Source organism: Xiphophorus maculatus, chromosome 17 (assembly GCF_002775205.1).
Source record: "Xiphophorus maculatus strain JP 163 A chromosome 17, X_maculatus-5.0-male, whole genome shotgun sequence".
In the NCBI taxonomy this organism is placed as follows: Eukaryota; Metazoa; Chordata; class Actinopteri; order Cyprinodontiformes; family Poeciliidae; genus Xiphophorus; species Xiphophorus maculatus.
In genome coordinates, this window is record NC_036459.1 from 16,924,452 (window position 1) to 16,951,590 (window position 27,139).

General features: G+C 41.7%; 1 protein-coding gene across 3 annotated transcripts; it reads left to right on the forward strand.

Moving 5' to 3' along the window:
• The first annotated feature begins 4,534 nt into the window (after positions 1–4,534).
• Positions 4,535–27,139, forward strand: gas2l3 (growth arrest specific 2 like 3). 3 transcript variants are annotated; one of them, XM_023350482.1, is made up of 10 exons: positions 14,246–14,687; positions 16,460–16,515; positions 20,668–20,854; positions 21,628–21,746; positions 21,825–21,966; positions 23,882–23,945; positions 24,037–24,178; positions 25,226–25,330; positions 25,660–26,568; positions 26,605–27,139. In XM_023350482.1, the coding sequence occupies exons 2-10, from the start codon at positions 16,492–16,494 to the stop codon at positions 26,935–26,937; spliced, it is 2,025 nt and encodes a 674-aa protein (XP_023206250.1). In that variant the 5' UTR covers positions 14,246–14,687; positions 16,460–16,491; the 3' UTR covers positions 26,938–27,139. The 3 variants fall into 3 exon arrangements, with proteins under 3 accessions (XP_023206249.1, XP_023206250.1, XP_014327611.1); XM_023350481.1 differs by lacking the exon at positions 14,246–14,687 and adding an exon at positions 4,535–4,656 and having other exon boundaries at positions 25,660–27,139; XM_014472125.2 differs by having other exon boundaries at positions 25,660–27,139.

The window sequence follows — 27,139 nt, forward strand, 5'->3', positions numbered from 1 at the left end:
TGCTAATAAGTTCACAACAGTCTGTTAGCGACTAAGAAGTACATTTTTACTTATTAGCTGCTTAGTATTAAACGGTGATATCTCATATACATAAGGTAAACGCGAAACTGTTTAAAATGTATGTTAAAATCCCCCAAGGTGTGTACTGCCAGGCGAGTTAGCTGCGGGTTTGTTTACAGCTATGGAGCGACAACACTGTTTTGTTGCTAACCGTCTTATTGGATGTTTCGCTAATTATAGGTAGTAATTAATATGTAATGCAGGTCTTAGAGGTACCTGTGGCACGACACCAGTCATGTTACCATCTGACACGGAATTATAATAAACTGCTGTTTATTAAAACAGTGAACTGGTCAGCTGTTTAAAATCTAGAGTATGTTAGCAGGTTAAACCTGGGAATATGTCATACTAACTACATTTTTTTTAAAGCACAGTTTATGATTTCAATTGTGTTCCCTTGTTTGTGAAAATACATAACAAGGAAATTTAACTTCTGTTTGGCATTTACACCACCTTAGATGGGCAAGCTTGGAAAATGCTTTCATTTAGGCAAGTCAAACCTTGACCAAATAATTTTGCACTGCTTAGTGATTCTTTAACACACTGTTTATCATCAGCAAAGGCTTTATTATATTTGAAACCCCCCCCCCCCCAAAAAAAAGTTCAACGATCACCTACTAGCTCATGCCTTCAGTAATCACCCCAATGTGGTGACTTTTCAGACAAAAAGTTCTGTCGCAATCGACAGGTCAGCACTTTCAAAGATCGGCGAAAAACTGCAATCGGTGCACCAGTATTATTGAGTCCTGACCACTTTAGTTGTTAATTATTAGAAAAATAAATCATGTCATGAATTATTCGACGCTTATTATATCTCTGTAGGCATCTAAAGTAAAATGTTAATGGTTTTTATTTAAATTTTATTTAGACTGCCTAAGGTGGGGTCTTGCTGGAAAACTGCCATTTTCAGAGAAGTCAACTCTGAGCTAGATGTTTCCAACACCCTCCAAATTCTTCAAAAGCCAGTTCATGATTTGTTTAACCTTTAGTGTTCTTATCAAAACACAAAAAATGTGAGTTCAGTGCTTGAGTTGGCATTCACAGCATCTCAGATCTGGCTCATAAAGTGCAGCTTTTAGGCACGTCACCCTGCATTGCCGTTTTTTGTTTCTTAAACTACAAAATTTTTTAAAAAGTATTTTAATGCTATTTTATAAACACTTTTGGCGTCTCAATTAAAGGACTTTAAAGTGTATAATGGAAAATGTTATTAGTTTTGATGTGGTGTATCTTGATGCCTTCGTGCCCTATAGCAATTCTTTAAAGCATATTTTATATTCTCTAAAGCATTTGTTTTGTTTGTGAAGCAAAACTATTTCCACGTCTTTGAACCGAACTAGTTCTAATCAAGGGTAGTACAAATCATTATTTGTTTTCATTTAAGCATACTATTCATAATTATACTCCATTTGTATAGTAGGTATTAGAAATGAGTGCGAAGATGAACTCCGTTCAAGAGGCAACAAATGCTGTCAGTGAGCACTTGAACGCATCTCAGACGGTTGTGCCATCACTGCAGAGGTTCTCATCTGAAGTGACAGTCAGGTCTGGCATATGGTGCAAATGGGGAGGAGAGAAGGGGCAGAAAGCCCAAGTTGCCCCCCAAACACTCGGACACAAACCGTCCTAACTGCTTCCTACACCCGCCTCTACCTCCGGAGCCTCACTCACCTACCTTCTGGTAAACAGCGCCATCTTCTGACCAACAGCTTCCACCTCATGTCATGGACTATTTCCTCAGGAACACATTGTACTTGGACAGATCAGTTGGGAGATTTTTAAACTTGATACTGTCACGGCCGGAGCGAAGTGCATGCTGGGAATCCGGTTGGAGGAGGCGGCAGGTGGCCGCGAGGGATCCTCTCGCGCGCAGATGGAAGTTATTCTGTGTGCTATTTTGTTCTCTGTTTTGATGGGATCTCGTTGTCTGTCGTTGTACTTTTGAAGTTAGATCAGTACTTTATATCAACGAGTGTGACTTAAACTTTAATAGACGTGTTATATATATATATATAAAAAACTTCACATAACTTTTTTTTGTGCAGAATTTTTTTTAATGTAATAAAGACAGAAAAAAACCTGAGTGTTACATCTGTCCTGTAGATATTATACATAACTAACTTAAACTAGAAAACTTACACACAAAAAATATTGTGACGTACAGTAAATTTGCATAGAACACAAACTGTATTTAATTATCCATTTAGTCCAGTAGATGGCACTTTTGTTTAATTTTTCACATTTATCGAGAACATTTAATTTCGCATTTACATACTGTTCACTGTTAGGAAATAATACATCTTCCAACATTATTATCCTTTTCATATATCAGGATAAGTCCTTTTATGACGTTGTTCCATATTATGAAAGAACATTCCTGTATACTAAATATGCGATGTGTTCCATATGTATTGGCAACACTGTTAAACGTGAACAGATGTTTTATTTTTGTGGAAAAGTGTCATCTTAGCGAACATTTTAGAGAAAAAAAAACTTTTTAGGTAGATTTACTCAGTAATGAGGTGGAGTGGCCCCACTCTTGACACTTATTTCTTATAAAATAAATCTTAAAAACAGGTATGTCTTTATTTTTTGCTACTGTTCGAGAAAAGAAAACATTTGTGTTCTGATCTAAAACTGTATCATAAAATGTACGCCACCTATGCACGTTGGAAAAAACAATCAAAAAAATCCTATTTTCTTTTTTGTCAACTCAACAGGAAGTCCTGATTCAGTTTTGGGTTTTTGAACTCTCTTCATAACTGATATTAATATAAATTCAGGCCAGTATTAAAATGGGTCGTGGTGTGTGTACGTGTGCTTGTTTGTTTTCTTGCTCTTGTTTTGTTTTGTCAAAACAGGTGAAGCAGATTTAGACTTTTTTTTCCCTGTTTTTAACCATTCCCCTCTCCCCCTTCAAGCTACCTAAGAGAAACATGTGATACCACATTTACCTATAAAAAATAGAAAAGAAAAATAAAGACGTTGTCCCATCCCATTCATCAGCATTTACTTATCCAAAACGATAACACAGCCAAAAATAGATAAATACAAAATAATTTCTTTATAACACTGAAGCAAATGTCACCGTGCACATTTAAAAAAAACACAAAGAACGCAACATCAAGAAAATTAAACCTTAGCATCTTCTTCGTGAGACAGTCCTCTTCTTCACCGGCAGCCTGTCTTCAGTCACAGGCTTCTTCGGATTCGCTGTATTACAGATTGCTACAGGAGATCCTTCCTGTCTTCAGCCATCAGCACCTACACCAACTCATTGACTTTGACTAATAAAGTATTTTCTTTGTCTCTTTTAATCTATTCCAACAGCTCCTTGGTGTTTTTCAGACCGAATTCATGATTTCTTTGTGGTTTCTGAATACAAGTTTTTCCGTGACATACTGTGAATCGTGCCTTTTTGAACAGGTATCTGTTGGAGAAACATAGGTGAAAGTTGTCCAAACCTTCAAGTAGCAAAGCAGCAACCAGACCATCCCACTACCACCGCCGTGTTTCAGGTTGCCATGGTCTGACTCCACAATAGCAAGTGTGCGACTGAAACCCAAGTCTGACCTACTTCTTCCCTTCAGGAGCCAACAGTCATGAACACAAGAGTTTGATGTGAATAGAAACAACCTCCCCGCTGTTTACTTCAAGCGGTTCATTTTACATGGCTCAGTTTGTGTCTCTGTAGCAATAAAGAGTCCTGCTGGAGGTCAGGGCGGTCAGTGTGGAAAAATAGTTTGACTAAAAGCAACACTCACAAATAGAAAATGAACAATAGTGTGCGTGTATGACTGATATAATGAGACAAACATAATAACAAAAAACAGTTTAACTATCGTGACCTTTTATATGAGCGACAGCCATTTTGATTTTTTCTTACTTACGGTCATTTTAACTCTTCTGACTCCTATCATGTAGTTGGTTGACCTGTGCTGCAGTTTAACTACATAGTCCCCGATAACCGTGTTAGCTCCGCCCACTGACTTTTATGGTACAGAGCAGACAGATTTTTAGCAAGAGTTTTCTATTTCTGATACTTTTGGAAACCTAATTTTTCTCTCTTTTTTTTCTTTAAAAAAAAATTAAGGACAAATAAAAAGATGTTTCTCTATATTTATTTTTATTTATTCATTTATATTTAATTTTTTTTTTTTACAAACCTAGTAGTAGGTGTCCGGATAAAATTAGTGTCACGTATAAAAGAAACGTGGGTCGAGCACTTAAACTGGATTGTTTTGTATATTTTTATGTGGATAATTATCTATGTTTATTTAATTGTCGCACATAGACCTTGCGGCATAGCGCAAGAGCTGAATGAATTTCATTGATGTGAATGGGTTTCTATCATCCAATTAAAACGACGCTCAGGTAGGCCAGAGGTCCCGCCCACAGTCAGTCTCTGCGCTCCGATTGGCTGTTTCGAACAGCGCTCTCCATTAAATACACAGCTGGAGCAACAGAGGGGAGAACGTGAGTAACTCTCGATAATTGAAGCTCCAACCGAAAACTTCCAGTGAGCCAAGCGAGCATCCACTACCAACTGTGACGCGGAGGTTGTAAGCGAAGTACTGCCAACTCACGGTGCCGCTGGTGAGTTTATTTGCTCTCTTTTCGATTGAAAAGGATACGCGGTTGGGAAGATGCTGGAATTTTCGCCTGTGTGAAAGTTTCCTCGCGAGGAAGCCTCGTGGAGCCTTCTAGCAGCCAGAATACAGAGGAAGAGTTGAAAGCTAAGCTAAAGTTTTGTGTCGGGTTTATCATGACATTGAGACGCGTTTGTCTCTACATGTTACTTTGTGTCCACACAAAATGGAGCATTCGAGGAGTCTGGAACAGTCCTGGAACTTTTGAAGGGGTCTATCGGGTTTTATTGCAATAAATCTGCGGCTTGGCTTCCTAAACACTGAAAATGACTGACGTTTAAAGGAAGAATGCTCTGTTTAAACAGAATTTCCATCCATATTTCCCTGCCGTCTCCGTTATCCAACGGCAGCCTCGCTGTTTGGTTCTGACACGTCTTTACTTGCTTCTGTTGAGTCTGAGCCGCTGTCTGAAGCGTGTACATATTGATCCCTGGTTGAATGGCAGCTAGCAAAAAATAAATGGGTAAGAGGATCAGTAGTTTACTAGTACATGTTTAATCTGTTGCCAGTCTCTGCTGAGTTATTCTGATATTATCCAGTCTGGAATTGTAATCATGTAAGATGTTTTTTTTTAAATCAAAGTCCACAGTGGCTGGTATGTTTCTTCCTGCGGCTGCACGTATGGATCCAGAACAATAAAGATGGGCTGTTTTTTTTTGTTTTTTTTTTTTTTTATGGATGAAGTGTTGTTGTTGTGTGACAATCCTGGTTTCCTGTTGAAGGAAAGGGGATGAAGTAAGGACGGACAGGTGCTTCCTGCAAAGAGGTTGTCTTCAGGGAAATGCTAGACATGCATTATAATCTAGAGCCTCGGCCTGCATGTTTAGTTTCACAGTGAATGTGAATTTGGTCATTATATTCTGCTGTGCTGGCCCAGGGACATGGGGTACATCTAGAAGTTGCAGGACACTAAGCCTATGAGATGCGTCTGAAAGTTTGTTCTGATCACTTACTAATCTGTCTGTCATTGAACCACCCAGACGAATGTCCCTCATTCGTCCATCCAAACAGATTATTGTTATTCCTTCTCCTGTCTGTCCATCGTTCCACCTTCCGTTTATGATTCGTCTGTCAGTCCATCCATCAGCCTTCCTCCCTTCAGATTTTTTATTTTTCTTTCTGTATTTTTTGTAGACTGCATATTTAAAGTCTGGCCACTAGGAAACGATCTGCCACAAATCAAAACCTGATTTCTTTGATTCAACATTAAATTCTAAGCTGCAGAAATTTATGAAGTTTGAGACTGGAAATGTATAGAAATCCTGTTTTTGGTGGCCTGTACGTGTCTACATGGAGCAGGTTTGCTCATTCTTCTGAACTTGTCAAAAGGCCTGCAGCTAACGATTAATAATCAAGTATTCTATAGATTATTCTGACCATCAAAAAAGGCACATTCTGCATATTTTTCATTTAAACTTATCTTATGCAGTATAACAATTGTATTAAAACATCAAAATTAAGAAATCTATTCCCTTTTTTAAAAAAAATGGTGCTAGGGAAGGTCATTTTGTGTTTAAAATGCAGTAACGCATCATTCCTTCAGTGAACTCTTCAGCATTTTGCAGCAAATGATGCATTTGTAGCTTAAAAAAAACCCAACCTCTGGCATCAACATGTGAACAGCTCAGCCCTTTCTGCTTCACTTAACATCAGTGCAGTTGCTTTTTATAGCTTAAGTGCAAAATGTATATTTTGGTGTGTGTTCTTTTTTTTTAAATTACCAAGTCTGTTACACGTTCTCAAAATTGCCTTTTTTGGGTCTGTAGTCCTATTGACTATTATTCAATTACTAATCAATCTGATTATTTAAATAAAAATAATATGTATTTTAGGCAAAAAAGATGTTTTTCTTTAAGAATTAAATCGAACATTTCCATCTGCATGCATTTCTGATATTCAATAAAGATGTTTTAGTGGTTAAATGACAAAATCAGCACAATGTCAATTTTTATTCATCTGATTAATGTTCAGAATATTAAATGTATTAAAATGATTAATTGCAGCCCAATTTCAAATGGGTCAGTTCTAAAGTTGCACCTTTAACCTCAAAATGTGTCGGACAATTTGTACTTACATGTGATAAACATGTCATTAGAGTAATGCAGCACTGCCCCATACCCACCTGTTTCTGCACACTGTTGGTCAGCTGGTTGAAATGAGGCCACCAAGATGTTTAAATGATCACAAAAAGCACAGAGTTTGGGCATTTGGATGCATTTCTGTTCACAAACAACACAGTCGTACTAGTTTTATCAGACTGATGGATGCACAGCGCTGGCTGCTGACTTTACCTGCATAACTACAGACATCTTGTCTTTAACGCATCGCTTTGACAAAACATGGACAGAAACCTGTTGGTTGGAGATCAAAACTGAAACGACGGGTTTTAGAGAAAACAGCCTTGAGAGGATCTTGGTACCTCTACACATTATTCCTGGGTTTTCACTGTAGCAGCAATGTGGAAACTGATAAGAGTTTGGCAGAACATCACATTCTTAGTTGGTTAAAGGACTTGGAGTTTTCTTTTTTTGTTTATCAGAAGTTGCTCCATGTTTCCAAGTGAGGTCCTCCTCCAGATTAGATTCTGTACAGCAAGTCACTGTTTGAGACAAAGCTGCCTCTGGTCGCCTCTTCATAATAAATGAGTAGGAACCTCATTTCCATCAATTTTCATAATCGCCATCTGCTTGATCTTTGGCATTGGGCTTCACATGTAGGACCTCCCAAAGCTACAACACATGCGTACACACACTAACCCTTAATACATCCCCACCACCACTCCCCTCCTGAGGCTGAAATCCCAAATAAATGAGGGGTAATCCCAGATTTCATTATCATCCCATTGTGTCGGCTGACTGTTGCAGCCCATATGTCCCTGTGTTCATGTTTAACTCATTAAGTTGTCTTTGTCTCATCTGGTGCTGCTTCTTAAGGGTTTGATAGATGTGTGTAGCTTCCGTGAACAGTTCCAGCTTGCAGTATAAATCTTATCATCTAAAGACTCGCAGATTCTTCAGACAGGAAATCCATAACTATTTGTTTGATGGCACTTCCAATTTTCATCTATGGCTTTTTCTTTAATCTGATTTGATTTAGCAAAATTGGGTTTATATTCCAGTCTCGTTAAACTGGAATTATGCTACTGAACAATATTTATACTTGTCAAAGCCTGTTAAGTTAAAGTTATCTCACCAGCTCTGTTTTCATTGACTATTTAATTGTGCAATTTGACATTTTGAAAGTAAATTGGCTTAATCGCACCAAATCTGAAAACTTGCTTTTCAATTAAAAAGTTTTGGGGCTAGGATGAAGTGAGTTTTTTTTTTTTCTGTATCAAAATTGGGTTACTTTGCAAAACTGCATCACACAATCAACAACCGGATTTCGCTAATGGTGCAAACCACAAAGAAAACGGCATGAGTTGGAGGAGGCGCGTTGTCTTATTGCGTGAACAAGCTTATTCACATGATTTTTAGTTGCGTTTAATATTTAATAGAAAAAGTTAAATTGTGTCTGTCTTTTTTTATTCTTTTCTTCTGACAGCAGAATATTGACAAATTCCTGTTGGCATAGTCGGAAGGCCTGTCACGGTAACAAATTGTCCCTGAAATAATTGCGATAAACAATAATATTGTTTTGAAACCATTTTCTAGTAATGTATTGATGATGGCATAATGATGCAAGTTGTCCATCTCAAAGACCTAATAAACTTACATTTTGTACAGAGCACTGCAATTAGAAGACATTTTGCATATCCAAAATAAAACACAAAACTGTAAATGGGGGGAAATGAAAACCACAAACTACCAAAGGCATAAATAAAATTATTAATAAAGATTATTTAATTTCCCTTTGGGATTGATAAGGCATTGTTGAATTTGTGAAATATAATCAGCTGCAACTTTTTATAAATTGACATTTTCTCTTCAGGAATTTTATTTCATGTTTTTTTTTTTTTTTTTTTTTTTTCCAAGGCACTGTGCAGGCCGCCTAAATGACATACAGAATGTTTCTCTGTTTCTCCAGTGAAGGAGTCATTTGAATGCTTGTTTGACTCTGGAACTTTGAGCCAATTCCTGATAGCTGCATGCAAACATTTAATTCAAATATTTCTGCTATTTTCAGGAGCTCCTCTGTTACTGAGAACTAGGATTAACCACCAGTCTCTTCTGTGACGGTGCTTTTTTTAAATATTCTCCAGTTTCTGCTCTGACCTACAGTTTTCCAAAGCAAATTATGATAAAGGTTAAATCCTCCCTACAAAAGAAGTGCCTACGACTCCTCAGAGGATTTGATTAGATGTAGTTTAATAAAGCTGGTAACTTGGCAACACTGGGACTATTTGTTTGAACATTTGATTACTAGCAGAGCTCTGGCCCAGTTGAACAGCATTTACATTGTTTCTCTTCACCTGAAGCTGCCATGAAGGGATAAAATAGCTTCTTCCCCCCTTTTTTTTAATTAACGAAAGGCAAATAAATGTTGTGTTGATTTGCAAACTGTCTGCTTCCTTCCAGGATATGTTTGAGTTCCCAGTTTTGTGTTCCTGTTTATCTTAAAACACACAAGGTGATGCACTTTGCTCTCTCCATTTATATATGGACAAACAGAACCAACCAGCTGAAGTAATGCTGGTGGAAAGACAAACGGTAGCAGTTGTTGAGCCATTTGTTGCAAATGGCCGACCTGCTGTTTCTGTGGGATTTCAGAGCAGAAACGGTTCATGGCAGAAATCTTCCCAGGGCTGTCGCACTCTGAAATGAAACATCCCATAACTCTGAGGCGGATGGACGGGACTGCAGAATTGGAAAATGTTTGGTGTAAAAGTCAGGCTTTGCAATCAGGTGTCCATGACAACCCAATGTGCAAAGTCAGGCTCTGTTGAGAGCTCACCAGTTTACAGTTCTCAAAGTGAGGATTCGAACAGCTTGTTAGGGCAAAAAGAACTTCTGCTCTTCATTATTAAAAAAAAAGTAGTCTTATAAAATGTAGATTAAGGGACCCTACCATATCTGGAAATGGTTTCAAAGGGAAGATATTTACTGTTCATAATATTGCAACAGAATATCACTTGAAACAAAGCTAACTCTGTTCTAACTAGACGTGTTTGGTAGTTCACTTAAAAAATTTAGAAAATGTGACTTTATTTTTGTTTGAAACCCAACAGCTTTTATGTCTGAAGCTATAACCGATTCAATCATCTGTTTGTGCGTTGACTCATTCTCAAACTTGTTTGTGCAGGATGCCGTTTACAAGGCCGTCTCTGGTGGGTTGACTCCACACCGGCATGTCTGGAGTCGGCCTCGTTGTTCCTGAGTTGGCACTGAGAGATTTTAATATCCAGGAGCTGACTGTGATGTAAAGCAAGCTGTGGATTAGTGTCATCAAATCAAAATTGGGTCGGCAGGTGGGGCCCACTCATTCAAGCCGTTAAGATGGGCTTTACTCATAACGTCCCACCTCTAAGGAGAGGCCGCTGCAGTAAGGACAGGAAGGTTGGGTCCAGTAGATTTAATCCTCTAAAAGTTCTATTTAAAAACTTCAAGTAGACGTGTAAACACCTGGGGGCTAAATAACTTTAGAGTAATTGAAGCTGAGCCGTTCAGTTCAGGGACATTATTTCCTTCCTGAATGAATGAGTTTCCTCATGGACACGGTGCAAACGGCCCCATCTGCAATAAAAAGAAGCAGGCCAGGCTCTAAACGACCGCTGCTCTGATCGAGTAATTAAGTCCAGACACAAAGGGCTCAGCAGGAAGGAGTCTAATAGAGAAGGAGCTGCTATTCTCTAGGGGCCAGTTTGGTCCAGCAGGACCCCTCTGGACTCCAACAAAGGGGGTTTACTGGCCTACTGCCACTTAACAGGGATGTCGCTCAGTTATTGTGTCGCCTCAAGTTATTAATCGACAAGGAAATTGTTGCGTTCACAATGAACTGATTAAATCCAACGTTGGCAGTATGGCTGTAAAGCTAATGGAAAAACTATGACGGAGTATTAGGGCCACGCTAAGAGGTTTTAAAAAATGAATTTAACAAAATTTAAATAATAAGAGAATAAAGTCGTATTGCAAGGCATATTGTGATTCTATTTTTGCTTGTATTACAACTTCTCATAATATGATTTCATGAAATATTGACTTGATTGTGTTACGACTTTATTCTCGTATTTTTTCGACTTGCGTTCTCACAGTGTTATGAATACTTAAGGTACTGTGACTTTACACTTGTATTATTTCTATTTTATTCTCATGATTTCTCGTAATCATATTAAGACTTTATTCTCGAAATATTGACTTAATTCTTATATTATACCTTTGACTTCTCAAAATGTATTCAATTCTCAGATTATTGCAACTTATGCTTTCAACTTTTTTCTCGTGATATCGGACATAAATTGAGATACGACTTTACACATATCGACTTTATTCTTGTAATAGCAGGACTTTATTATTGTAATTTTATTTCTTTTTTTCTTAGTATGGCCCTAATACTCTGTCATTAAAAAAAACGGTAAGTGATTTAAGGAAATTTGCTCTAATGTTTGCTTCCCACTTTAGACTGACGCTTGCATAACAAATAACGCACTGAATTCAAGTGTTTACCGATTAAATAAAAAAAATCCCTGGAGGGATGAAAAGCCTCAGGTTCAGGCTTGCGTTTTATCACTCAGCGGCAAATCAGAAGTCCGTCACCGCCTGAACCTTCACTTATTACGTAATGCCCCCTCTTCTGCGTTTCTGCACGAGCGCCTGCATGCTTCAGCGGAGCGCCGCGGGCGCCCTGAGCGCGCCACGTGCTGTGTGTTTTGGTGACGGAGCGTCGTGGATGTGCTTTGCTGTCTGGAATAGCCCCAATCCTCTTAAATGATTATTGGATACGACTAGAGAGCAGTGCGACGTATGCGTGTGTGAAGTGGGAACAGTCGGATGTCTTCACCCTCACTGAATGCTAAAGAGCACAGACGGGATCTAAGTTTAGTTCAGGCTGCAGGGGGAACCGGGGCTTGTGCCGCTTACTCTACCGTAAACATGGAACTGTTCAGTCTGAAAATGTCCGTAATTTCACTCCCAGAGTGAACTACAGCTTCCTCCCCCTAAACCTGACTCTGGTGGTTCTCTGGCAGATTTGTCTGCCTGTTTCACTCCACAAACCCTTCTTCTTTTAGGAATGTGGTGTGATCTGGTTTGTGAATGTTCCAGCCTGCCCTTACTCACTTTTCTTCTTTACCGGTTTGACTCTGCTGTTTCATTCCTTCCTAATTTATTCTCTGGACAAAGCACTGGTCTCAGGGTACATGATGATATCTGGGTATGTATGAAGTATTTTTGTGAACTATGAGAGTCAGACATCATCTCAGTCGTGAGGTCTCATGTTTTGTATTAAACGATCCAAGCACTGATTGTAGCTCAGAAACCCCATCAATTTATTCTGATCAAGTATGCTCAAATTAAAATAAGTGTTTCTGCTTGCAAATTATTTATACACCTGTAGTCATACGACACATACATACGATAAGATAGACTTGAGGAGGAGTAGCAAAAGCAAGTGATGTGGATTAGCACTGCTTGGCCACAACGGACGTCATCTAGGGCATGTTATCATCTCTGCTCACTGGATATTGAGCTGTTGGCAAGTGTTGATGAGACTGATCTCTGCTAGAGATCTGCTTTGCCCGCAGCAACACCATCCATGATGACTCTTTTTAAAGATACCTAAATGACAGAAATGTGACATTTAATTTCCCTTTAGGATAAATTCAGTATTTTTATATCGTTGAATTTATTTTTTCTTTAATATCCTTACAGTAGAGTAGACATATGCGCTGGTGGATCGTTCTGAGGTATGCCACAATTTCAAATGATTGTGGATTCAAAACCAATAATTTGAAAGTCCGTTTAATGAGATGCCAGGGAGAGTGTCGGTTTCACGCATGAAACCAGATTGACGGGGAGTGGGATAATCGGCATCCATTCCAGCCACATTGTGTAACGTTGTTGCAGGCATGGGGGAAATGAAGCAGGATGAGCTGTTTTCTGAAGTTAAATGACTTGTGTTACAAATTGAGTTGTATAAAACTAAAAAGAACTTTATCTTTAACCCCTATTGGTAATTGAGCGTTTATCTGAGTCCAGCCTTAGTCTAACCCCACTGGTTATCTTTTGTGCTCGACTTAAGCCGTAACTGCTGAATAGAAAGGGTGGGGGTGTCATGGGAAATCACTTTTGAGTGTTAAATGGGAAATGAACCTTAGAATAAAGCTAGCACTGTGTGGACATGTCTGTCAAATGACCGCTGAAGAATGTGCGTGGCAGGTCTCCATGTCGATCCATGCCCTTTCTGGGGTACCATGCTCGGCTTCGGCAGCATAATAAAACCATTTTTTTGTTTTTATCTCCTCTCTTGGCTTCAGTTCTCCCACCCTCCTCTGCGCTTGACATTTGACCGTGTGTGTGGGCCCCTTTCATGCTCCAGATGCACACAACTGGAGTTCTTGCCAAAGATTTGTCCTCTTTTCTGTCGTTGAGCGGTCACCCCTCATGAAAGTATCCAACAGATACTTCTCTGTTGGAACTCTAAAGGTCTTTCTACCACTGCAAACCCTGAGGTGGTTTCCAGGGACTTATCTGGCATTATTATCGTCAGTAGCTGTTTCCATTACAAATGTGTGCAGGTCTTGGTCTATTGTCTGCAAATGTCGAGAAAACAGAATTGCGCAATTGCTGCATTTAATAAGAAATTAAATGAAAATCAAACCTGAATGAGCGTGTTCACACGATAAGTCATTACAAATCATGGCAGGGATGGAGGTAAACATTTACATGAGATTTTAATCATCCAGCCATGGTGCTAGCGCCATCAGCTGTGTTATTCAGACATTGGAGGGACGAACCCAATGTCACTCCAATGACATTGGAGTGACGTATGTAGGCCTGCATATGTAGGCTTGGAAGCCTACATATGCAGGATTTTAGGAAAAGTGTATTCTGCAGTTTTACGGCAGACTCAGAACTTTTTTTATGAACTGAGATTTCTGGTGGAGCTGGATGCATAGCCCAGGAAAAAAAAACCCTCCTACTTCCTGTTGTCTTCTTTGTTTTCTCCAGTAGTATCATCTGGCTATTGGTCACGTGACTCGTGTGGGGAAAGTCTTTCCATTGCAGTTATGCAAAATACATATTTTTCAATGTGGCCGAGAAAAATCTCATCCTATTGCAAAAAGTCTTATCGAAAGCAAATTTATTTTAGTAATTTCAATTGCTGCAATTCTACGGTTAATGGAAACGCAACTAATGTGGCTGAAAATGGAAGGCTGCTGGAAGTTGGCTTGCCTTATTTGAGCGGTGAACCTCAAACAAGCCTGCGGTCATCAGATTGAAAAAGCTGTGGCAAAGCAAACACCTGATTCACTCGTAGGATGTCACATGCGCTTGCTCTTTGCGCCTCAAGTTTGCTCGTTCTGCAGCAGCTTTGTTTGACTCCTCGGTCCAGACCGAGTTCAAACCGGGAGGTGTGGGGGGGGGTCTAAGAGTAAATCACTAAGCAGCAGTAAATCACCTCCTCTACTCCATCTCTTTCCGTTTCATTGCATCCCGATCGGGGAGTTCCTGGGTCGGAGATGAGATTGGTTAAGAAAACAATGGCTGCTTTGTAAGAGTGTCCCGCTGTGATGGGATTGGTGGGGGGCACATAGATGGTCAGCGCTTAGTGAAGCGTAGCCACTTCATTAGTCAGGGTTCTCCTCGTGCACCTCCTCCTCTCATCCCTTTCTTTCTCTCTCTCCCTCCCTCCGCCCGGTCATTCCCTCGCTGGCGTTCCCTCCACCCAGTCGTGGACGCAGAGGCAGGAGCCGCTCTGGCTGAACATTTCTGAACACTGTGCAGGGACCTGACATGGTTAGTCCACGGTGTGTCCAATAGGCTGACAGGAGTTGGACGCTGGACAGGTTTCTTCAGTAGTTTGAGTTGTTTCTGTTCCGCGGTAAGTGAGATGATGTCAGACAGACTTGCGTCTCCTCTCGTCTGCATGCATCACTCCCTGTTGTTTAGGTTAGTTTTTACTTTGTCAGTCCTGTCACTCTGTGCTTTAGTAGAAAACATGTTATCTGAATGCAGCACAAGAGTTTTTGCTGCTGATATTCATAAATCTGGGGTGAAAGCAGTTCGTGGAGAGGGGGTTGGTATTCCAGGACTATTGTCTCAGCTGTGTTGTCCAAATCAGCTCTGTTATTAGGATCTGTGTGCTCATGATTGCTTCCCCACACCCACTCCCTCTGTGTCAAACACACTCCCCACTGGGACCGCGGAGTGTCGGGGTAAGACTGGTGTGGGAAAACTGGAGAAACCAGCTGTGTCACTTCCTTTGAGAAAAGTTTGAAGGTTCAGTAAAAAAACAGACTCTCCTTACACATTTTGATGTTGAGTTTTAAACTAATTTAATTAATTATTCAGAGTTAATGAGATGACTTTTGAACACTTTTTAAACACACCTGCGACTCTAGAAGAAGGTAACAGAGTTTTTCAATCTGCAGCAGCATTTACCCTGAGGAGTGTCACAGCAAACCGGTTGCCCTGATCGGTACATTTACATAGAATAATAAGGCTGTAAAATTGGAATGGTCGGTCTGCTTGGTCATAACCTCCTGAATGATTAACGTGGCAGATGGCAGCTTCACAGTTTTCATGGGCTTCTGCTGAATGCTTATTGCTCACAAATGAAAGTGTGTATATATATATATAATTATTTTTTTTCTCTTTGAGATCTGATACATCTTGCTATGTGTTGAAACATTTTAATAAGTAACTTCCTTCCTGGTCATTCATTGATTTGAACAAAGTGTGCTCATTCATATCCTTTAATTAGAAAAACAAATTGATACATGCACAAACTCAGTTTTCCAAGTCAAGCTGATTTTTTTTAAATTTTTTATACAAAAAATAATCTTGAGGAATTTTCACTGCCTTTCAAAGAAGTTACAATTTAAAATCTTTTGAAAGTGGAAGGTACAAAACAAAGTACTTTTTTTTTTTTTTCCTTCAAATTATTTTTAAATCAAAAGTTGTTTTTTTTTCATTAATTAATTTTCTTAGTAAACAGGACTACAAACACCCAGTGACTTTCACTCAAGCACATTTTGCCACAGCCTTTACGGAAAACTGAACTAAATAATGCAAGATGTTTGAACATTCGCCTTTGAGAAAAAAATCCAAATGTTAAACAATTGGGACGTATTGTTTGCAGATGTTACGTTTCAGTTGTACGATGACTTGTAGCTCCCTCTTCTATAGAAATCAGACTTGATGATTTCATTAAAATATTGTTTTGTTTACAGGCAAGAGGGGAAACTTTTTGCAAAAAACCCGACCTTCTGTTTGTTTTTTATATCTACATTTTGTGGATCTCGATCAATTTCAACGTGACGGTTTTAGCTGAAAAGTTTGGACACAGTTGCTCTAAACAATAAGTTTGATTCATGTTTTGTAGCTGCTGGTGGGGAAAACAAGATTTTTCCAATGTATTATAAGCCTGGCAGGCCACCAGTCTTTACTTGTGCCCACCAGGCTTAGAATTGTTTTATTTATATTTGCCTTTAAGACCTTTTAGCAGGTGTTGGGTATTGTTGACAATGTCTTCCAATAATTCATAATTACTTAGTGACATCTTCAAATTTGCTGTAGACTTCAGACTGCCCTGCTAAGACAGGTTCTCAGGGGGGGAAACTCTGCCCTAAAGATTTGCTTTCATCTCGACAGAATGAAGAAGTGAACTTCTGGTGAACACAATCATGGCTGTCCAGACTGGCATCCAGGTAAGAGTCTGCTTGTTTCTGTCAAAAGTTCAGCTTCAGGACCACAAACTGTCACATTAGTAAAGAAGAAAAAAAATCTATTTATTCCTAAACTATCTGGGTTTTTCAGTTCAGATACTCCAGACGAGTTAAGCAGCTGCTTCGAGCCCACCTGTGTCCCAGCATGCCGTGCTGCTGCTGCTGTTGTTGTGCATGTCTGGCGTTCCTAAACTCCCAGCCTTTAGTTGTTTCCCCCTCCACATCTTGTAGGGAGTGGGCGGATTGCTCCTCACTTTTTCCCTTTCCCCTCCCAGCGATGAATCGCAAGTTGTTCCCAAACCCAGAACAACAAGCGGATCGAGTTACAGCCTTGTCCCCGTTCGACACCTCCTCGACCGGCGCGCTCCTCTCATCTGCTCTGGAAAAAGCAGGACTCTCACATTCCCACCACAGTTGGATTGTGGGAATGTAAAATATGCTTCCCAAGCACTGATGGCATAACATGTGGCAGGAAGGGCTGCAGCATGACGCGGATGTTCTGCAGCTGTAAACGCAGCACATGGCTCCTATAGGTCATGTTACAGTCTCTGTGGACGAAATGGCAGCTTTGATTTTACCAATCGAGGTTTTGTGTTTTTCAAAGTGAAGTGAGCGTAGAAAGAGGCTGAATGGGTCTGGAAGGTGAGGATGCAGTGATGCTGCAGCCTCACTGCGCATGTAGAGCACAGTCAGATCAGATATCTGCTCAGCCATGCTGAACATGTATGCATTCATGGAAGTAGAACTACAATCTGTAAAGGGAAGAACTGCTGCAGAATCCACTGGAAGCTTTAGTTTGGGTTCCATTTGGCATTTCCAAACATCGAAACCTTTATAATTATACAATATAAAGGGATTTGTCCCAATGAAATCCAAAGCTTTACCATAAATGTAAAGTCTGTATTGAGCATTTTAGTACGCAATGTGAAAAGGACTAAAGTAAACGGCTCAGGCTTAGTTTAAAGGTCAGTTAGCAGGTCATGGGAAGTGGGAGGAAACCAGCTTGAAAGTTGCAAACCTGCTACTTTTGAAGCAGATTGTTTGGAGACGGAACATTTGTGCCGCATTGAAAAATGTAACTGATTGTTGTTGATGCTGTTCAGATGATTCATAGACATGCAGCAGCAGGAGGAGCTTATGAGAATCTGTTTTTGTCATGTTCTTATTTTCCATCTGGTTGGATGGTTTCCCTTTAGAAAGTTTTGATGTGCTTAGCTTGAGCCACTTAAGATTAAACCACCTTTAATTGGTGATTAAAGGTGGGGAGTGTTTCAGGATCTGGGGCGTTTGTGTTCTGGATTACGAGTCCACGTTCCTGTACCCAGTGAGATTAACTCGGACCGGCTCTGTTCCACAGGCATTTAGATTCCAATATTAAGCTGTTCTCACTTTCACTGAGAATATCTGTAGAGTTGTCGCAGGTTGGATTTTCCATTTTGTTTTCTTCTTTGAAATAATGTGACTGATTGCACACTCAAACCATCCTTTGTGTTTTTTGCCACTTCAAAATTTTATTAACACACATATTCTGGATCCAGAAATATACGACAAAAATATTAAAATCTTATCTCAAACAGATGATTCAATCTTTCTGAGGTTTAAAAGTGACTAAGAGATTTTGCTGTCTGTCCTGTAATTTCTACAGCAGGGAAAGCAGGAAGTTGCAGATCTAAACCCCGAGAGTTGTCCCTTTCCCCTTTTACTTTTTTTTTTTTCATTTATTTTTTTCCCACCTCTCCTAAACATCTCAACAGTCTGGCCTATCTAATTATTAAAAACTGGCTTTGACTTGAGCTTTGAAAACGTAGCAAAAAAAGTTAACTTTCTAGGGTGAAAGCATTCTCTGTAATCTTCAGTTGCAACAAGTTCTTTTTAGCGTCACAGTGGAGAACAAACTGAGGTTAAATCATCATATCGACCTCAAAGTTCTGCTCCACTGAGGCCTGAGTCGCTCCCAGTCCAGCGATCTGGAACAGAACAATTTGCAGCAGCGCTGCGTCGGTGTAGAACGGCCCGTCCGTTCCTCTGCCCAGAAGGTTTCCTGTTTGTCGTCCGGGCCAACGCCATGAATTCGCCGCCTTGTTCCGCAGCACAACAATCCATTGAGCTGCGCGTCTCGGCAGCGCCTGGTCACATGCGAACGACACCAAGATTAAAGGCCGCATCCGAGGCAGATGTCAACAAGCTGCATGGCAGGAAGAGGGAGCGGTCCATCAGCAGCTGGTTACGTAACGTGTGGAGATGTCAGAGTGGACATCTGCAGCTGATTAGGTTTACCCCCTCGGACCGCCTGGAAACTGGGAAATCAGCTGGGAATGTGGAGGTCCCCTGCTTCTCAGTCTGAGTTTTACAACTGTGTATTGGGGCCATTGAGGGAGGGAGGAAGGATTCATATTTTCTGGAAAAAGACTCAAATTTTAAGATCTTTTTCTAGAAAATATGTGACTTTTTGAACACAAATTTTAAGATGAATCTCAGGAAATTTCTAGGAAAGCCACAGAAATCTGAAAATCAGAACAATTCCAAATGTTGAAAAATTTCACTTTAATCTCAGAAATTTTCTGGGGGAAAAAAAAAAGTTTTGGGGGGCAGAAATGTACCTTTCACCCCCCTTCTTCCTCTAACTACACTGACAGAGTTGAACATAAAGCACTTTTTTTTTTTTTTTTTTTTTACATTTTGTTCAGAGCCATAAAACTGAGAACTCCCCACTGCCCCCACATACACTTGGTTTCCCTGTGTGACAGACTTTGAGTGACCAGATGAGGATGCTGACTGGGTGAGGCAGTGTGTGACAGCAGGGATGGATATGATTGGACGTTGGCTTCAGGCACAAAGAAGCACATGTTGGGAAAGTACAGCAGCATTGGAGATATATATATATATATACACTTTTTAAGTTCATACTTAAAAAGTATGAACTTTTTAAGTTCCTGTGTGTGTATATATATATTCAGACTAGAAGCAAAATAACACGAAGCTGTGCAGAAAACGTATTGATTAAAGATGGATTTGTGGCTTTAAGATGGAGTAACCACAGTTACTAGGTCAGGTTTGTGCACAGATTCTTCAGTAGAGCTTACATGCAGCACTGTGTGAAGGCTGCATGGGTAGCTCACTAAATATGATCAATTAGTGTTTCCTCACACAAGGAGAAAACTGAATATCATTTGTGCTTTTGTCCTAAAGAGTAAAACACTATTGCAGTATTTTGTGGTACTGTTCCAATAATAAAACTGACCGTATAAACATTGTTTCATTTTTATGTAACTGTATGGCTGTGGCTTGACACAGCAATCATCGCCCCACAGATAATAATGGAATGTTTTTCAAGAGTGATGTACAAGTCTCATAATAAAGTCACTTTATTATGAGACTAAACTGCACACAGTAACTGCTTTTAATCATATTTTCAAATTTGATATTCTTATTGAGCGAACCGTGGTGAAAACGGTAAAAAATAATCTTAACAATTTGGGGTTTTTTTTAAATCACTGAATTTGTAAACCAAAATTCTTACTAAAATAGTATTTTGATCATCAATGCAAGGAATGCTTATTTATAATGCTGCATTAGGAACATTAATACCATAAATTAACTCTATGTTCTAAGTGAAAATTATGCCTGTCTCAGAATGTTGGGTTAGAATAGCTAATTACTAATGGGAAAGAAAGAGGCATTTCAGTAAAATTATCTGGTTTTTGTCATGTTTGTGTTCCCACAGACAAATTTGGACCCCAAGAAAAGGTTGACTTTAACTTTATTATTCCTCTTGGATACAAACTTTTTAAGTTCCTGTATTTGCTAGCTGGGCAACAAGGCTAACAACTTCTAAAAGGAAATTATTGGCCAACAAAACCAGTTAGCTTTTGTGTATAAAATGACAGCAATTCAGAAAAATGGAATAGTTTCAGGTATGTTTTTTTTTTTTCCCTTCTTTTAAATCCTTTTCTTTTCAGATGCTAACTTTTCTAAGTTCCTGTGTTTGTGAGCTTCGCTGTAAGACTAACAAACGCAAACTTAATTTCCACCAAAAGCGTTTGTCTGTAAATGACCTGTTTAGATTTAAGGTGTTTTTACTTGTATGTTTTTTTTTCCTTTTTCCAGCTCAGTTAACTTTATTTTGTTCTCCAGGTTTGGTTCAGCGAGAAGTTCGACGCCCCCCTGCTGAGTCCCAGGTGCCCCCGCAGCCCGTTGGCTCAGCGGCACGGCCCCGGTCTCTCCAACGTTTTCCAGTATGACCAGTGGCTGGCGGTCCGTCACGAGGCCACGCTGGTCCCCATGCAGGAGGACCTGGCCATCTGGCTCAGTGGCATGTTGGGTGGGTTTAACTTCCACACCAGCTTCTCCTAACTGTTAATTTGTTGGGGTTTTTTTTAGATGTTTTGACACAGCAAGGTTTGATCCAATCAGTTTTCCATCTGCCTTCAACAGTAGTTCTGTGTGTGTGTGTTGCCTGCCAACAGTTCCCCCCCAGAGGCCAGGAACGTACCGATGAACTATCGACGCGGCTCTCGTGTATAATCAGATTTCGATGCTTCCATTTCCAAGCATCTCTTGGGGAAACCGCAGAGCGGAACAGAATCCCTCAGTTTCTCCGCTGCTGCCTTCATATGGACGCCCATTGTCCGTGTGGCACAATGGACCAGCGAGGAACCCGAAACTGACTCTATTGTTGCTGAATCAGGGTTTCACAGCCCAGTGTTTGGCTGCTAACACGAGGAATGTGGGCAGGTTCTCGGCGCTCAACGTGAGTTGGCGCTCCCGTGGACAGGATGGCCTGCATTTCAGGTTTTTAGACGTTTCAAACAGCGAACCAACAGGTGGGATCAACGGGATAAAGTTTCTAGCCCTGAGGCTGAGCCCTTTGTCAGGCGGAAGTCGACTTTTACAGAGCAATCTTTGTCACTTAGTGCGGCCGTATTGTTCCCTCTGGCTTTGATTTACAGCAGAGGGAGCGTGGGAGCGCCTGAGCCCCTTGGAGGAGGAAATGTTGGTGTTTAATGTGGCCTCCTGCTCAGGAACATGGAGAGAAAGGAAGATGTTCCTCTGGTTTATATCTTTTAACCTTTCTGTGGTTTTCTTTTTTTCCAGGAGAGGAGGTGAGAGCCGAACTGTTCATGGAGGAGCTGGATAACGGCGTGAAGCTCTGCCAGCTGATCGGCGCCCTGCAGACCAAGGTCGCCCAGACCTGCCCCTCAGCGCTACCCAAGGTACGACGTGGAAACGCGACAAATGTGTACTGGAATGTTCCGCCTCCACATAAGTTTGACGTTCCGCTTCCCGTCCAGCTCTTCCCCACCAGGAAGGTGGCCTGTAAGCGCGACGCCTCCCCGGGTTCCTTCTTCGCTCGGGACAACACGGCCAACTTCCTGGCCTGGTGCCGGCACGTCGGCGTGGACAACACCTACCTGTTTGAGTCGGAGGGCCTCGGTAAACACCAGAACGCGTCCAACCAGACGACTAAACTCATTTCTTTTGGGACTTTTAGACAAACGTTCAGGTTTAATGTCTAATCATTCCAACTCAGGGAAAGAAGGCTTCAACCTGGATTCCTGCAGACATGACCTCTGAGGTTGACGTTTGAAATGACCTGCCCACTCGATTTGGTGAACTATTAAAACTAGTTGAGTCATTTAGAAAGACAGTTGGGTAACTTATTAAAATGCAGCTGTAAAGAAAAGGTTCAAGTTTGAGGCCAAATGAAGCTATAATCTTTAACATTAGTCACAGATTAAAAATCTTTTTGTTAGATTCATTAAAAGTAACGAGTTACAGTGAAAATCAAAAACTTTTACTAGAAGCTACATTTATCAGTTTATTTAAACCTTCACTGCTTAGCAGAAATACTCATTCCTTCCTTTTGCATTTGTCCTCATTTTGCCACAAAGTTTAAAGAAGGTTTTTATATGCAAGACCAACAGGAAGTAATGCTTGGTTGTCAAGTGAAAATGTTAGCTATCATACTACACTTCTGATTTTTATATGAAAATATATCTGCATTCAGGTCAAAAGTTGTTGTGTGTGTGTGTTTTTTTTTTTTTTTTTTTTTTTTTTTTTTTTAAAAAGAGAACATTGATGAACAAAACGGCACCAAGGCGGTATTTATTAGCTGCTATGTTTAAGCTGCGGCTCGTTATTGTTGGATGTAGCATTGAGGAGCGAATGGGATCAAACGGAGCAGATCTGAGCAGCAGAGTCCGGTTAAGCTGGACCTCCTAGTGCAGGGGTGGGCAACTTCAGGCCTGGAGGGCCGGTCTCCTGCAACTTTTAGATGCATCTCTACTTCAACACACCTGAGTCAAATAATGAGGTCATTAGCAGGACTCTGGAGAACTTGACTGCACTTGGGAGGTGATTCAGCTGTTGCATTCAAGTGTGTTGGACCAGGGAGACATCTAAGAGTTACAGGACACCGGCCCTCGAGGACCAGGATTGCCCACCCTTGTCCTAGTGGCTTAACGGGATCTGATGAAGGGAGCAATCACTCTGGAGTTTGAGCAACTCAAATGAAGTGATCCCACATGGATCACACTTGAATCCCAGTCTGGAAGGAAACCCAAATAACTGCTGCTCTAATTATTTTTTCCTAGTTAGGGTTTCCCACCAGTGAAGCTGCTAAGTCCGTTGGTTGAGGCGTTGGGCCGGCCGGCCAACAACCCGCCGTGTTTTTGAGTTAAATGTTTATCGTTGGATTTTAGGTACTGTTGATGTCTTCCAGTAACGCATAGTCACCTAGTCATATTTTAAAATGTCCTGTCAGCTTTATAGTCTTAAAGATGGCAAACATAAAAAATATAATTAAAATAAATTTTTTTCACTTCAGTTGTTTCACCCTAAGTAAAGTGTGTGTACAGTTTCCATTACAAATGTGCACAAACTTTGTCAATACTCTACTAATGTTGAAAAAACCCACAATTTAGCAGTTCCTGTGTCTCCAGTAATTAAGAAGCGCAATTAAAATCGCATGTGAATAAGTTTGTTCACACAATAAGCTGTTAAACGCGCTGCGCAATCATCCTCCAGCTACTTCCTGTCTTCTTCTTTGTGGTTGGTGCCACTGGCAACATCTGGCTGTTGATCATGTGACTTGTATGATGTGGGGAAAAAATATTTCCATTGCAGTTTTGCAAAATAAACTAATTTTTAAATTATGTATTTATATGGTCGATGGAAATGCGGTTAGTGTATATTTTTAAAATAAGACAAATGATGATGGCCAGGTTTATAAAACACTTTAGAAAGCTCTGATCTGATTTTGAATTTTAAAAAAATTATTTTTAACATGTTTTTTGATCCTGACTGTTTGTCTGCCGCCTCTTGCTAACGGGTGTTTTCTCCGCTCCAGTGCTGCACAAGGAGCCTCGGCAGGTGTGTCTGTGTCTGCTGGAGGTCGGCCGGATCGTCTCCAGGTGCGTTGGCCCCTCTGAACATAGAACCTTTGAGTCTCTCCCTCTCTCTCTTCGACGCCACCTAGTCCTGACTCGTCTCCGCCTGTCCCAGATACGGGGTGGAGCCGCCCGTGTTGGTGAAGCTGGAGAAGGAGATCGAGCTGGAGGAGACGCTGCTGATGACGGAAGAACCTCCCGCCGCGGTGAAGACCTTCAGCGTGTGCTGCCAGCACGGGGCGCTCTACCAGCCAGAGGTGAGATCAGGCCCCGTTTCCCCTGACGACGGCAGCTGACCCACGTGACGCCCCGCCGGCGCTCTGACTCAGTCACACGTGCAGAGCCACGTCGTGACACACATGTGGGCGCAGATGTCGAAACGCTCCTGAAGGGGGGGCTGCGGAGCCGGTTGGATGGGTTTACGTATTTAGTCTGGTTCAGTGGATCAGAGCGCAGCAGCAACAGTCGGGGTTGATGGTTTTCCTCCCAGAGGAGACGGCCGCTCTAAAAATAACCAGTCAGTGAAGCGGGAAATGGCTTGGAATTAAAAACGGACACAGTTGGATTAATCATATTCCCAAATGCATCTGGCTTTAAACTGAGCTGTTCCTACTTTAAAAGGTTTTTTCTCTTTTTTTTTTTTTTTTCTCCCAAAGGTATTTATTTCCTATGAACTTTTGCACATTTTGTCAGGTTTCAATCTCAAACTTTGATTTTTCATCTTCCAACTTTCATTTTTTCCAAATCAATGTTTTAACCGACAGTGACATATTTGACAAGGCGACGACATTGCGGGATATAATGAGGGGAATAGTGGACATTATTCACATTAGCTGCGTTTTCATGTTCCGCTAATATTGGAAAACCAATAAAAATGTCACAATTGAGGTGTTTCCATTAAATTAAAATCGCACAAAAATAAATTTGTTCCCGTGATAAGTCAGTAAAAAGTGATTTATCTGCACCGTGATCCTCCCACTACTTCCTGTCGTCTTTGTGGTTTCCTCCAGCAGCAACATCCGGTTATTGAACATGTGACTTGTGTGATGTGGAAAAAGTGTTTCCATGGCAGTTTTGTGAAATAAACCATTTTGGGTGCGTTTAAAAAAAAAAAAAAAACACCTCAAATGTCATATAGGACAATCTTATGGTTAGCGGAAGCACAGCTATTGTCCTAAAGGTGACCATTGAACATCCATCCATATCGACTCGAGCGTTCTTCAACAATCAGCGGTTTAAATACCGACATTAAACTGATTCTGTGTATATCAGAGATAAATGTATCTGCTGGTTTGCTCCTGCAGGAGCTCAGCATGGATGACCCTCCCTGTAACTGCTCCAACAAGGTGTCCATAGAGTACCTGTCGGAGGGACGCTACAGACTGGGCGATAAGACCATCTTCATCAGAGTGAGTATCTCCGTCTGTCCGTCCCGGTCAGTTTGAACTTGGCTCTGAGTGTTTGTGTTGTTGTCAGAGATTAGCTGCTAGCTGTTGCGACCTGGCAGCTCCGGTGGTGCACATGGCCGCAGGCCGTGGCTGGACACATGCAAGCTCATTAGCCAATAGCAGCGGATGGTGATTACATCACAACTCCGCTGCTATTCAGGGCACAACGCCTCAGTGCAGACGGGTTAATCTGCATCTGCTATTTTGGGAGCTGCAGTGAAACGGTCGCTGCTTGCCTGAAAGCTCATGGTGTGGACTTTGGGATGATGTGGGAATGTTTGTTTCCTCAGATGCTGCACGGCAAACACGTGATGGTGCGAGTTGGCGGGGGCTGGGACACCCTGAGGGGCTTCCTGACCAAGTACGACCCTCTACGGGTGCTGCAGTTCACCACACTGGAGCAGAAGATCCTGGCCTTTCAGAAGGGCCCACCTGGTTTGGGCGGTCACCGTGCCAACAACGCTCCACCCCCTCCGCCTCATATGGACCCTCTTGCTGCAGTTAATGGCCTCATCTCCTCCTCTGCTTCCTCCTCTTCCTCCTGCTCTTCATCAGCATCTGCACCCCCTGTAGGACAGAGCTGCCGCTCATATGTCCCCTCCCCTGCCTGCACCCCCATCTTGGCGAGGAAAGGTTCTGCTGCTGTACCGAAGAAGGACCTTCAGACGGTGCCGTCCTCCCCCAGGAAGCCCACCCAACTCCCCCTACCCGTCCCCACCAAAGGCTCCTCTTCTCTGCCCTCCTCACCTGTGAGCAGCTCCTGCAGGTGGTCCCCCAGCCCGGGCAGTCACCGCAGAGCCCTGACTCCATCAGCTCCCCCTGTGGAGCCAAGCTCCGCCTCAAAGCTAAAGCCCCGCCCACATGGTCCTTCTGCCCACCCCAGGAGCCCTGTCTGCCCTGAGCCTTCCTCCAAATGCCCCAAACCTTCCAGCCCATGTACCTCCCCCACTACTGAGCACATGCCCCGTTCCACCACCGTACCTGCCCCCAGAGACATTAAGCCTCCCTCGGGCGCCAGCCAGCGCTCCCACCTTGCACAGAGGCGCTCCGGCTCTCCGGCGTCACGCCTCCGACTGGGGACGATCAGGAAGGCCAGGGTGGCCACAAGGACTGTGCCGGTACAAAAAACGGTACCCCGACAGTTCCCGTCCCCCTGCTCCCAGGCTGGCTCCTCCCGTGCCCCAACCCCCTGCTCCCAGGCTGGCTCCTCCCGTGCCCCAACCCCCTGCTCCCAGGCTGTGTCCCCAGCAACAGTAATTTCTATCTGCTCCATGTCAAAGGTTAAAATCAAGGTGGCCTCTGCCATCCCTGGGCCGGTCCCAAGTATTCCCTCCTCTTCCTCTAAAGGTAATCAGAAGGCCCCCCCCACAGCACAGAGGACTGTAAGAAAACCAGCAGCTCCAGGGAACCCCAGCACAAAGACGGCACTGAAGCCTGAAGCAACAATAACTCAACCCACAACCTCTCAGAGAAACCCAGTGAAAGCTGCAGAGAAGATCCCACAGAGCAAGACCAGGAGTGACAAGCCATACTTTGAAATGACCACTAGGAGGAAGCAGAGAGCCTGAAACGGCGCCCTCTAAAGGCTTCATGAAACCAGCAGCACTTGTTGGTGCGCAGACTTTACATTGATATTATCTCTAATCCTTGTCTGATCATGTCTGTAATTTTGTTTTTGATTATTCTTTTTAATTATTTAATAGTCTTTTTTTTTATCCAACTGTGGTCTCTTTAGAGATCAGATTTACATTAATAAACTCAAAACTTGCA

What these genes read in the sequence shown, in the direction of transcription:
- gas2l3 (XM_023350481.1), top strand. Translation starts at nt 16,492, where the DNA reads ATGGCTGTCCAGACTGGCATCCAG. An exon ending in CTGTCCAGACTGGCATCCAG is followed by an intron (nt 16,516 to 20,667) that starts GTAAGAGTCTGC and finishes TTTGTTCTCCAG; the next exon opens with GTTTGGTTCAGCGAGAAGTT. An exon ending in CTGGCTCAGTGGCATGTTGG is followed by an intron (nt 20,855 to 21,627) that starts GTGGGTTTAACT and finishes CTTTTTTTCCAG; the next exon opens with GAGAGGAGGTGAGAGCCGAA.